This window comes from Myxocyprinus asiaticus, chromosome 50 (assembly GCF_019703515.2).
Source record: "Myxocyprinus asiaticus isolate MX2 ecotype Aquarium Trade chromosome 50, UBuf_Myxa_2, whole genome shotgun sequence".
Classification (NCBI taxonomy): Eukaryota; Metazoa; Chordata; class Actinopteri; order Cypriniformes; family Catostomidae; genus Myxocyprinus; species Myxocyprinus asiaticus.
The window spans coordinates 3,237,622-3,250,213 of NC_059393.1; the positions used below are offsets into that span (position 1 = coordinate 3,237,622).

The following is a 12,592-nucleotide window of genomic DNA, read 5'->3' on the forward strand; positions in this document are numbered from 1 at the left end:
AATAAACATCATTACTGTTTAGTATCAGTCAAATGCTGACCATTAAAATAAAGAATAAATACAAATAAAATAAATAGCTAAATAAACATCAGTACTGTTTAGTATCAGTCAAATGCTGACTATATTAATAGTGTCGAGTCAAGAGATAAACAGTGGCTGCAATGTTACACCGTATTCTGCTATACAAGTTCAGGGGAAACTTTCAATGGTGGAAAACCAGACTTTAAAATATTACATTTTATAAATGCAACGACTGGAACTGTTCGGTTGAAGGGGGTACCAAACTGCGAATCCTGAACAAAACTGTTTGGTAAATACAAGTTTACACATTAGCTTCCACTCAGCTAACAGCAATAGCCTAGTTTCCATCCACTTTTCGCGCTATTTTGTTTTCGACAAAGTGAAAATGCGTAAAATAAAATTTGCGGAATTTGCCGTCTTCTGCCAGTTTCCATTCAAATGGCCTTTTATTGATAAAAATGGTGTGTGTGATGATGTAATGCCTAAAAAAAACACTTTGTCGCATAAGTTTTGGTTTATCGCAAAAGAAATCTGCCCTGAAACCGTTTCCATACAGAAATGTGTGTTTATCGCTAATTCGTCTCCCAGATGTCCCTAATTTTTTCCCCATGAAGTTTTGGTCAAATGGGGAGAGTATTGAGACAATTCATTGAAATTAGCCGGCTTACTGTCATTTTAATTTCACAAATAAATGCAATCAGAAGACGAAGAATTGCAATCAAAAGGGAACAGTTGCCCTTCTGGTAGGACTGTAATATTGGTCCTGATGTTGTGCCTATTGCAGGTTGCCACCGATTCGGACCAGAAAGCGAATCGTCATGGCCCTTTTCAAGCTAGCAACCTGCACCAAGTAGTGGGGGAAACTTTCGGTCTTAGTATAAGGACCATCCATCGATGTGTATATGCTGTGTGCACAGCTATTAAAGACAAATTGATGCAGTGTAATATCAGGGTGTACATATGACACATTCCTGATATTCAATAGACTATTTTGAACAATCATCTAAAACACTGCCATCACAACTGAATTACGTCCCGTATATTTCTCCAGCAACTTTTAATGACCAGCTGAACTTGATTGTCATCTAAAATTAATTTTAGCGTCATAATGCAATTTACATTTTCTGAAGAAGCTCAGCAAATGCGATCAGAAGTAAAGAGGGTTAGATTTAAAATATGTAAAAGGTTCAAAAGCTTGTTTTCTGAAAGTCAACTCAGACAAATAGTTCTGATAGTTTATAGTCTTGAAGTGTGGAAATGTCATTCAGCCGACTTTATTCGTCTACAGAACAGGGTAAAGCTAAGTTTGTGTAAAGAAAAGGCATATATAGGTCTAAACATTTTGTAATACATTTGTTTAATTTAATGCGTTTTTCGTTTGGTAATTTATTTAATTTAATACATGGAATTTTGCCGGCATTTTTTCAAAAGTAAACTAAACAGTAATTTAATAGAATTGGGCTATATTAGTGTTCCAAAAAAGCACACTGAAGCTTTTCTTCTAGTATTGTGTATTTATTTTTAATTTAAAACATCTTTGTGCACAGAAATGATGTTTTTTGTATTGTGGACTAATTCCATGACTGCCGTCTATTATTTTGAATGGTGTGTAAAAGCAAATTTAATAAATAAACGGATGTCTTCTTCGATTAAATTAATCACAAACAGTGGCCATTCATTTGTTCTCCGTGCACTCATGTTTGCAGTGATTGGATCTTTATGCCGTTCAGATCAATCCATAATCACATACAATAAATTGGCTTTCAAGGATGTATACCTTGTCATCATGATTAACACAGGCTAACGATTGGGGTAAATTCTGTCATGTGACACTACATTTTTGCGTTAATAGCAATTTCTCGACAAAAAGTGTTTCCAGACCAGTTTTTCGCGACATCTGATGTATCGACATAGTTTATGCGCTAGAGTTAAACGGAAAAATATTGTCGACACTTGTGAAATTTTAGCAATAATTTGTGTTTCCATCAGCTTTATTTTGATGCGCTAAAACGTAGTTACTGAAAGTAGCTACATGATTAGCTAGTTAGCTATAAGCTCGTTGTCACGGAGAGTAAAAGACGGACGTTGTTTATTTTACGTTCCAGCATTGTGTCTCACCAACTACGTAACAACATAGCATGAAATCAACACTCAACAGACACAATCCACCACCGCACCGTTGTCTGCTGAGCTGCAAATAGATGCTCTGATGTTTACCTTTCAATCTGCTACATTACTAACTGCACTGACAAACTATAGCTGGATAACATAGCAAACAGATGTGAGCCTGAGCGTGCTCTGCTGAACAAACTACGCTATGACACCAATTCTAAAGCGTTGTTTTCTGCATCATATGTTCTGAAAAAAAATTTTCATATAGGCGCATACCGGTAAAATATACGCCAATACCGATATATCGGTGAAAGTCTAATATCGGCCTGCCAATATATCGGTCGGGCACTAAAATCTGGTTATGCAGCTTCATTCTCTCTCAGTCTCTATGTGAGAGAGAGAGAGAAAGAAAGAGAGAGAGGGGAGAGCGCTCACAGCCAGTGTAAAACAAATGGTGCTTTTAATGCAAAATGATCTAACGTGCCTCTTTTTAAAGTACTTTGCATATGTGATAAGATGCATTAGGGAGTTTTTAAGTTCATAAGTTCGGATGTTAGATCAGCTGTCACTCGCACATAATTTTTACTCGCAAATGCTTATACTGTGGAGCCCTGCATCTACAAAGAATGGTGTTTTTAAAGCAAAATGCATTATTTTCACACTTCATTAGTATCACAAATAGCAACATTTAAAAGGTATCCCATGAAGAAATGTCCCATTGTAAAACATCTTAATGCTGGCCAATAAATTGACCAATATTGTGAATATCGCGATGATTTGAATGTGATATCATTTGGCCATTAAGTTTCATAAAGAGCGCATCAGTAGACTAATTTCATCAGGGCTGCACAATTAATCAAAATTACATCAAAATGGCGAGTTGGTCCTATGTGATTATTAATCCACAAAAGGCTGTGATTTAAAGACAGATAAACAGGGTCTGTGACGCGCTGATCTGTCTGCATGTGCATGGCGGCACTCTCAGATCAGTTCACGTGCATTGTGAAATCAAAGTAATGCAGGTTCGAGCATTCGCGTAATTCCAAACATTAGTAACAGTTACAAGTTATTATACAAATCTACAAATGTGGCACAGAATAACAGAAAAGATTACAGGGTTTTATGAAATGAAGAACATTGTAAACTGTCAAACACGTTGCCTTTTCTGTGTCGAAATAAAAGCTCCTTGTGAAGTTGAAGTAAATACTGCAGCACTTTCAGTGTCAAAATAAAAGCCCCAGGTGAAGATGAAGTAAACAGGACAGATATATTACTTTTGTATAACGCAAATCTAATCAAAGACGTGGAATCACTGCTCTCTACTAGTTCAAACCTTACAGTCTCAAAAACAAAATAATCTGCACTCCTTTTTTCTGAATTTCTTTACATTTAATTTGTCACGGCTTTTCTCTGTGTCTATAACACAAATCTAATAATCAGAATAATAATGATAATTCAGCATTATAATAATCAACCTGACGTGTCACACAGTAATAATTCTGTATTATGAAATGTTCAACTGGAGTTTAAAAACAAAAGTCAGTGAAGGTATAAATAAAACATATGAAGGTAAATAATGCTTTTTATTGCGCTACTATGTATCATTGTTTATGAAATATAAATATAAGTGCGCATTTCAATGAAAATGATTGAAGTTCATTCTCACTTGTGTTTATTTAATGGAAAACGAATTATTTTTGAATAGATTTTCATTTATTGTCTTTAAAATACTGAATCTACTTGGCTACAATGGCTTTTTGGATGAAATGCCAAAAAAAAAAAAAAAAAAAAAAAAAAAAACCAGCCATTTCAGAGAAAATATATAATTATCGAGATATATATCGAAAATCGTCAATAGGCTGAAAAATATCGAGATATATTTTAAGACATATCGCCCAACCCTAATCTTAATGGACCCAAAAATCTGCTTCATTGTCTTTATGCAAAATATAATCGCTTATTTTTTCCTTTGCTTTTGGGGTGAAATATGACCCGGCATGATTTTGTTTTGGTGAGATTTGCCCAAAAATCAACCATAACTCATTAAATACTACTAACAAAGAACAGTTAATTATGGTTTATGGTTTAGTAAAAAAAAAAAAAAAAAATCTCTTTGTGGTATCACATGCAATTTATAGGAAACTTTCACATATGCTGTATGTATCATGAGCACATAATAATTGCATTTGGTCAAACAAATTTTCCTGATGATGGAATTATGGTTTTGGATTGAACCAATGGCTTGCGACAGGCCACTGGAGAATCCTTGTAAGATTTGGCAAAACCTCGCAGCGTGTTAGTCCATGAACTGAATGATTTACAGTAAAACATGAAAGAGCAGACAGCTGGTTCTTCTGCTTCACTGGGTTTCAGTGGATGAGTGGGAACAACATAAGGACAACAGGTAAAGTACTGTGAAAACAAAGGTGAAGTGTATAATTTCTGCAGCAAAGAGAACTGCAATCTGTTTGTTTGAGCGCCCGACTGGGCCTACATAACGACACTGGCTCAAACAATGGGGTAAGTTTAGGATGGGACTATAAGTTTGAGGTTGCACTATACAAATAATCATTATATTGCTTTTAGCCATCAATAGTTACTTTTAAGCTGTTTTTGCATTAAAATGTGCCTAAATCTCACAGTCTTGGATGAAAGCGCTTTCATTATACTTTCATTATTTACTTTTAAGTAACTTTAATACATTTTCAGTTTTTGAGTCACATTTTTCAATTCAATTGTGTTGGGACTATATGAATAATATTTGTTGCATTAATCTATCTCTGAAACCGGGCAGGGGATTTACATTTCCCAGCATGCTTTGCCCTGGACTGATTCGAGGAAGTAGATTTTGAAATTAAGTGTTGTTTTAATGTATTTCAATGCTAAATGAAAAAAGTAAGAGGCTTGTTAGTGTTTAATGTTGTTATGTTGGGATATAGAGGAGTTTCTGTCATGTTGTATTTTTTAGGAGGTTACCATTGTGGAGAAGAGTGGAGCTAATGGTTAGGCTGCTGATAGGAAAATTGCTGCTGACAGAGTGTATTGCTCTAATCATGAGGTACATACTGAAAGATCAGTAAACAGTCAGAAGCACCATACATGTCATCTGTACAAAAAGAGATAAATATGCTACGGTGTATTGATTCTATGGAGTTATTTGGACAGATCACATTTAAGTGAGGTTAACTCAATTCGTTTAGGTTTTCGCTACACAAAAGCATTTGAGTGGAGCCTACATTTTAATTTCATATTAAGCAAACAAATTTTAATTGTGTGGAACCAATGTCCACAATTGAATTAAAGCAACAACAACTAAAAAAAAAAAATAATTATATATATATATATATATATATATATATATATATATATATAAATAAAGAAAAGTGCTAAATTTTAATTCTTGTAATCAGTTACAGACTTTCAATTTAGTTAATTACTTTTAAGTACATTATTTGGTTTACACATACTTCTGAAATAATATTATTTATTTAGAATAGATTTAAAACATGAAACATCTGTGAAAACATGTGTTTCTGTGACAACAACAATGGACAAGTAGGAAAATAGACATTATTTGTAATTCACTGAGCAGAAAAACAAACCTCTCTTTAAAGTGTTTTAGAAAGTAACTTAAAAGTAAAGTAACTAGAAATGTGATTGTAATGGGTAAAGGATGGGCAAGGAGGCGGGAACCGGCAGAACAGTCAACATAACTTAAATTACATAAACAAACTTAAACATAACATAAAACACAGACATACACACACAGCAGCCACGTGTGTCTCTCTCTCTCTCTCTCGAACTGGCGCCTCCGGCTAATCTTTATCCCCCTCCCGGCTAATTAGGTGATCAGCGCTGGCCATGCACCCTCACGGCCCGGCCATGCCCTCCTCCTCATCACAGTGATTACTTTTCCCATTAAGTAATCAGAAAAGTAATCTGCTTATAATTTTAGATAATTTGTAGTGGATTACTATTTTCTGTATCTTACATCTCTGTGATATATACACTATATTGCCAAAAGTATTCGCTCATCTGCCTTTAGACGCATATGAACTTAAGTGACATCCCATTCTTAATCCATAGGGTTTAATATGACGTCGGCCCACCCTTTGCAGCTATAACAGCTTCAACTCTTCTGGGAAGATTTTCCACAAGGTTTAGGAGTGTGTTTATGGGAATTTTTGACCATTCTTCCAGAAGCGCATTTGTGAGGTCAGACACTGATGTTGGACGAGAAGGCCTGGCTCGCAGTCTTCGCTCTAATTCATCCCAAAGGTGCTCTATCGGGTTGAGGTCAGGACTCTGTGCAGGCCAGTCAAGTTCTTCCACACCAAACTTGCTCATCCATGTCTTTATGGGCCTTGCTTTGTGCACTGGTGCACAGTCATGTTGGAACAGGAAGGGGCCATCCCCAAACTGTTCCCACAAAGTTGGGAGCATGGAATTGTCCAAAATCTCTTGGTATGCTGAAGCATTCAGAGTTCCTTTCACTGGAACTAAGGGGCCAAGCCCAGCTCCTGAAAAACAACCCCACACCATAATCCCCCCTCCGCCAAACTTCACAGTTGGCACAATGCAGTCAGACAAGTACTGTTCTCCTGGCAACCGCCAAACCCAGACTCGTCCATCAGATTGCCAGATGGAGAAACGTGATTCGTCACTCCAGAGAACACGTCTCCACTGCTCTAGAGTCCAGTGGCGGCGTGCTTTACACCACTGCATCCAACGCTTTGCATTGCACTTGGTGATGTATGGCTTGGATGCAGCTGCTCGGCCATGGAAACCCATTCCATGAAGCTCTCTATGCACTGTTCTTGAGCTAATCTGAAGGCCACATGAACTTTGGAGGTCTGTAGCGATTGACTCTGCAGAAAGTTGGTGACCTCTGCGCACTATGCGCCTCAGCATCCGCTGACCCCGCTCTGTCATTTTACGTGGCCTACCGCTTCGTGGCTTTGTTGCTGTCATTCCCAATCGCTTCCACTTTGTTATAATACCACTGACAGTTGACTGTGGAATATTTAGTAGCGAGGAAATTTCACGACTGGACTTGTTGCACAGGTGGCATCCTATCACAGTACCACGCTGGAATTCACTGAGCTCCTGAGAGCGGCCCATTCTTTCACAAATGTTTGTAGAAGCAGTCTGCATGCCTAGGTGCTTAATTTTATACACCTGTGGCCATGGAAGTGATTGGAACACCTGAATTCAATTATTTGGATGGGTGAGCGAATACTTTTGGCAATATAGTGTATATCATTATCGACCAAAAATTAAAAGAATATCACAAATATATATATATTATTATATCGTCCACCCCCATTCCTCCATATAAAATGTTCACTTTTGAGCTACAAAAATGCCTAAATTTTCAATTTTGTGGTTGGACTACTTTTCTAGGCGGACGAACTTATTACTTAGTTATTTGTCGCTGAAACTGACAAAGTCCATCTTTTGTATCCTTTACCAGGTTTACTGGTTTTACATAGTCATGACAGGATATAACTGTACACAGAAAAGGTCAGTAAGCAATTTAATCACATCATAGTTAACAGTATTATAATGTTATTTTCACACTGTTATAAAGTCTTGTATAAACACTATTTTATTGTTCATCGTGTTGCCCTGTTTTTTTTTGTTTTTTTTTTCCATTATAAGTCAATTCCGGTAACCACAAATGTATTTATTTTTTAAACTGAGAGAGGAGTCAAAATTATTTTCTGCTATCGCCCTGAATTTATGCTATCGTTACAGCTTGTATTGAACTTGTGCTGAACCCAGAACACTCCATTAACTTTGAGTTCCACTATTTTGGATGGATTCATTCAGATCTTAAACATGTTCCTTTTAGATCTTTCATGTCTAAATGAACTCTGATAAAGTCTTGCATTTTAACTGCAAGCTAATGACCATATGAGCAGAGCATTATCATAAAACCAGCCAAGCTCACATTTCTGGAAAGGACTCCAACATAAACGCGCCTCCACTTTTATGCCAAGTCCACTGCATTTCATCACCACCATTCAGAGTGGCAGAATGCAGCAGAAAATGTGACGGTAAGACATCACAGCGGCTGTCGTTACAGGAGTTAATTAAGGAAGAGATCAAACAAGCTGCTGTCAGCTGCCATCCCCCCCCCCCCCCATTTTCATGTGGCCGTGTGCCAAACATGGAGAAGTTTAATCAGCCTCAAAGCCTGTTGAGACATGCTTTGACACGGCCTTCACTGAGTTTATTCAAGGTGATCGAGGCAGCATTTCATATTTCTTTTGGGCTGAAATGAATGTTTTAATGAGATTCACATCACTTGCAAACAAAGGGTCAATGAGTGACATTACAAAGGGCTCTAACTCTGTAAACTTCCTGGAAAACCATATGTGATCTCAACAACAGGGAGGATTTTAAATTCAAGACATGCTTTGAGACACCGTTCTGTGATTGTTCTGTGTCACATGTGGCCACATGTGTAAGCAGCTGTACTGTCCATCAACACGTCTCCAGTGGAGCTGACCTTCTCTCTCTCTCTCTCTCTCAAATGAAAGATTTTAAAATATAACCCGCAACAACAGGTGGCTATGCCATGACTGAGAAAAGGGCATTCATGACGACCAGACCTCTTAAATATTATTTATGACCTCAGTGCACTTGAAGTATCTGGATGACAAGCTTTAACATGATAACTAGAACCATTAGGGGGAAAAAACAACAACAGTTCACCGTGGATGGTAGAGGTCGACCAATACCGGATTTTGCCGATACCGATAACTACACTGGTGAAAAGACCAATTACTGATTAATCAGCCGATAGTTTTTAAAATGGCTTTACTGGATATAAAATAAAATCAAAACTATCAGCAACTATCGCCGTGGATTTTTGCAGATAACCGACAATTCCGAAAAGCAATTATCGGCACCGATTAATCGGTTAAACCAATATATCAGTAGACATCTAGTGGATGGGTCACATATAGTGGTGGCTGATAGGCCTATACTAAATGGATCAATCTCATAAAAGCAGTCCTGAACATTGTCTGGGTCATATTTCACCCAAAAAACTAAACAGAGAAATTATATTTTGCATAAAGAAAATGAAGCCTATGTTTGGGACCATTAAGGTTATTTGGATTGTGGAGCTATTTTCTTGACAATCACATTTAAAACCCTCCTTCTCCATGAAATAAATGCAAATTCAAAATCCACTGCTTAATGCAAATAAACTGCCAAACATCAAATCAAATATACTAAAACAAAGCACAAGGTAAAATACATGTAAACCATACCCTAATATACAAATAGTCATGAGATGACCACCAAGTCACACCTCAGCGTTGCATTGTGGGGGATATGTCTTCCCCAGTGTCCGTGATTAGCATAATAAAGACAGGAGATAGCTCCCCTACGTCCTCGACATCAAGCAGGGCCCTCAAGTACCTGTGAAATGTTTCTGTATGACAGCCTTTTATCTTTGAAGTCTTCATGCAAATGCCGCAGTATCTTCAATGGACCCTGAGGCCGTCGCTCACTCAAACAATGACCACTGTTATCTCAAATGCAATCCTAACACATCCAGTTGGGAATTTTTCTTATAAGATGTCTAACTTTATGGACCACAACAGAGAAACTTCAGGTCTAACATTCAACAATACCTCCTCAACACTCCCTGCAAATAAACCACAACTTTCATACATGCGTGTTTCATTACAGGTCACATAGACGTGATTGTTCGGGACACCCAGAGAAGGCCATAGAGCAGGGGTTCTCCCGTTTTCTCCCCAATCTGGCATGCCTAATTCCCAATTCGCTCCAAGTGCTCGTGGTGGCGCAGTGGCTCGCCTCAATCTGGGTGGTGGAGGACGAATCTCAGTTGCCCCCCGTCTGAGACAGTCAATCTTATCACATGGCTTGTTGAGCGCGTTACTGTGGAGACCTAGTGCGTGTGGTGGCTTCATGCTATTCTCCGTGGCATCCACGCACAACTCACCATGTGCCCCACCGAGAGCGAGAACCACATTATAGCGACCACGAGAAGGTTAACCCAACGTGACTCTACCCACCCTAGCAACCGGGCCAATTGGTTGCTTAGGAAGCCTGACTGGAGTCACTCAGGACGCCCTGGATTCCAACTCGCCACTCCAGGTGTGGTAGTCAGCGTCTTTAATTGCTGAGCTACCCAGGCCCCCACAAATATTGAGTTTTGTGTTTTATGTTTTTTTCTTTTGGTAACAAAAGTCTCCGCTTTCAGCTGGGGTAAGGGAATGAAGTAGGGGGGCGTTTATCAAAAAAAGGTTGAGAACCACTGCCATAGAGGAACATGTATGCTTAAATCAAGTAAAAACACTTCAATTGAGGACTGAGGGCTTCTCACACATGAACCTTTTATACACATTTAAGCTATTCCTTAGCTAGCTCTCTGCGTTTATCTTCATTTTCTTTCTCTGGAGCTTGCAGAATTAACATTTCATTGCCAGAAATGACTGTAACATGCTGTATTATTGTGTGTTTCATGAATAAACTTGGACTCAAGCAAAGTCCAATTAATATTCAAGGAGTTTGGCTTCATGTAATTGATATTCAGGTCATGTTTTACCTCAGTTCTTCATGAAGTTCACTCATGTTCACAACAAGTTTATACATAATTTATATATTTGCATACAGCCTATTTCTTTGATCTTGTGTTCCTTTTACAAACTATCATGTCAATTTCAAAGGCCTCCACAGCGTTTACTGTACTTCAGTTTGAGTCAGTGTGTTGAATTAATCATTCATTCACCGACAAACACGAGTCTTCAGGAGTTTGGTTGTAACAATGTTGAAGATTCACTTTCAAAACGGAAAAATAAAGCTGCCACCTAAAACAATGAGGGGTTTTCTAGCCTGATACCATTGGAGAACCTCTAAAAGTTCCTCAAATAATTTTTATTCTCAAGAACATTTATTGAAAAAACAAAAACGAATAGATTCATGCAGCCAAGTCAAGAACCGTGTACAGCCAAAAACGATTCTTTATCAGAAAAGGTTTCTTCAAGGTGCTTGAGGGTTCGCTCAACTTAATAATAACTAAAGATCTTTTATTTTGATGAATGTATGCTTTGAAACGGAAAGCTTCGGTGAAGCTCATGCAAGTCTCGAGATACTAGTCGTAAAGGAGCTTTGATAGTCGCGTGCACATCCACGTATAAACGCTTAATGCGTTTGGAAAACACGGACAACAATGCGAATATCAAATTTCCGATCCGTGCTAAAACTACAAACATATTTCATGTGTTGCATTGAATCAAATATGGCACTTAAAGCAGCACTCATGGAGGGATGAATCCATTCTTCTTACCTTCACACATGAGAGTACACACTAGGAAAACGGTGTTTATAAGTTCGCATTCGTGTTTTCTGGTCCATAAAGCCATGTTTGATGAAGAAAACTCGATGGTTGTAAAATTAAAGGCTGGAAAGTTCAACTATGTGCAAAGACTGAAATTAAGGTTTGTTGTGTACGCCTTAAAATCCAATTATCTTCAGGATTTCTCATTCGTTTGGCTGTGGATGTGTCAAGTTCTCCATACTGAATTCATCAGAAAACTCCTCGAAATAGAGACAAAGAGCCCCGCTGCCTCTGTGCTGTATGCCCTGAGCTGGGGGTTTGTATGAGGGAGCAGGAGTCGAGTTTCTCCCTCCAGTGGGAGTGGATGGATGGGTGGGCTCTACTGGGGGGAAAAGGTGAGTTGAGTCGCTTTGATGAACGTGGTTTCACTCAGTTTAAATCAAAGTCTCTAACTCGTTTTCATTTCTATCCCTTTTTAGCGCTTTAAATAGCTGCATAGGTAAACACAATTGTTCAAAATTAGCAACTGATCTCTAATATCATGATTTATTATACTCTACGACAGCCCTCTATTGGCCATGGCCAGACTTTTCGACTTTTCCAACAGTCTGGCTGCAGTAGATGGTACTGAGCCGCACTTACAAAAGTAAATAAAAAAACAGCTCCTTTCAATGATAGTAATGCTATTATAAATACACTTTGAAGTAACAACTTTTGAATTGCAACTTTGAAATCTCAATTTTAGAATCACATCTTTCAACTCAACCAAAGACCTTCTAGCAAGTCAGTCCACTGTCGGGCATCTTTGGAACGCTCTCGGGAGGTTATTTCCAGTCATGCCAGTGCAGCTCCTATCTACTTGAATGGGGAAAGACCGAAATCTCAAAAACGGTTGGTCAAGATTACAATCAAAGAACATATTTCAAATCAGCAATACAATTTGATAATATTGAAATCATAAATTGTGTTTCTTTATCTCACCTTACACTAAAACACGCAATTTTCCCGGCGTGTATAGCTAATGCGCATGCGCGTTAGTGAGTTGATTGACAGGCGATGTCTGTCTCTAAAATGTGTTTGACTCTTTTATTTGTAAGGCAGGACTTGCTTTCTACATCCGTTGACCGGCACTAGAGC

At 38.1% G+C, this 12,592-nt stretch overlaps 1 protein-coding gene across 1 annotated transcript in view; it reads right to left on the minus strand.

Moving 5' to 3' along the window:
• The window catches only part of LOC127438673 (inactive tyrosine-protein kinase 7-like), a 70,863-nt gene extending 59,118 nt beyond the window's left edge, over window positions 1–11,745 (minus strand). Inside the window, exon 1 of the mRNA XM_051694413.1 lies at window positions 11,465–11,745. Coding sequence (XP_051550373.1) covers window positions 11,465–11,540 — 76 coding nt within the window. The 5' untranslated portion in view covers window positions 11,541–11,745. The remainder of the gene's footprint in view (window positions 1–11,464) is intronic.
• Between the last annotated feature and the right edge of the window lie 847 nt (window positions 11,746–12,592).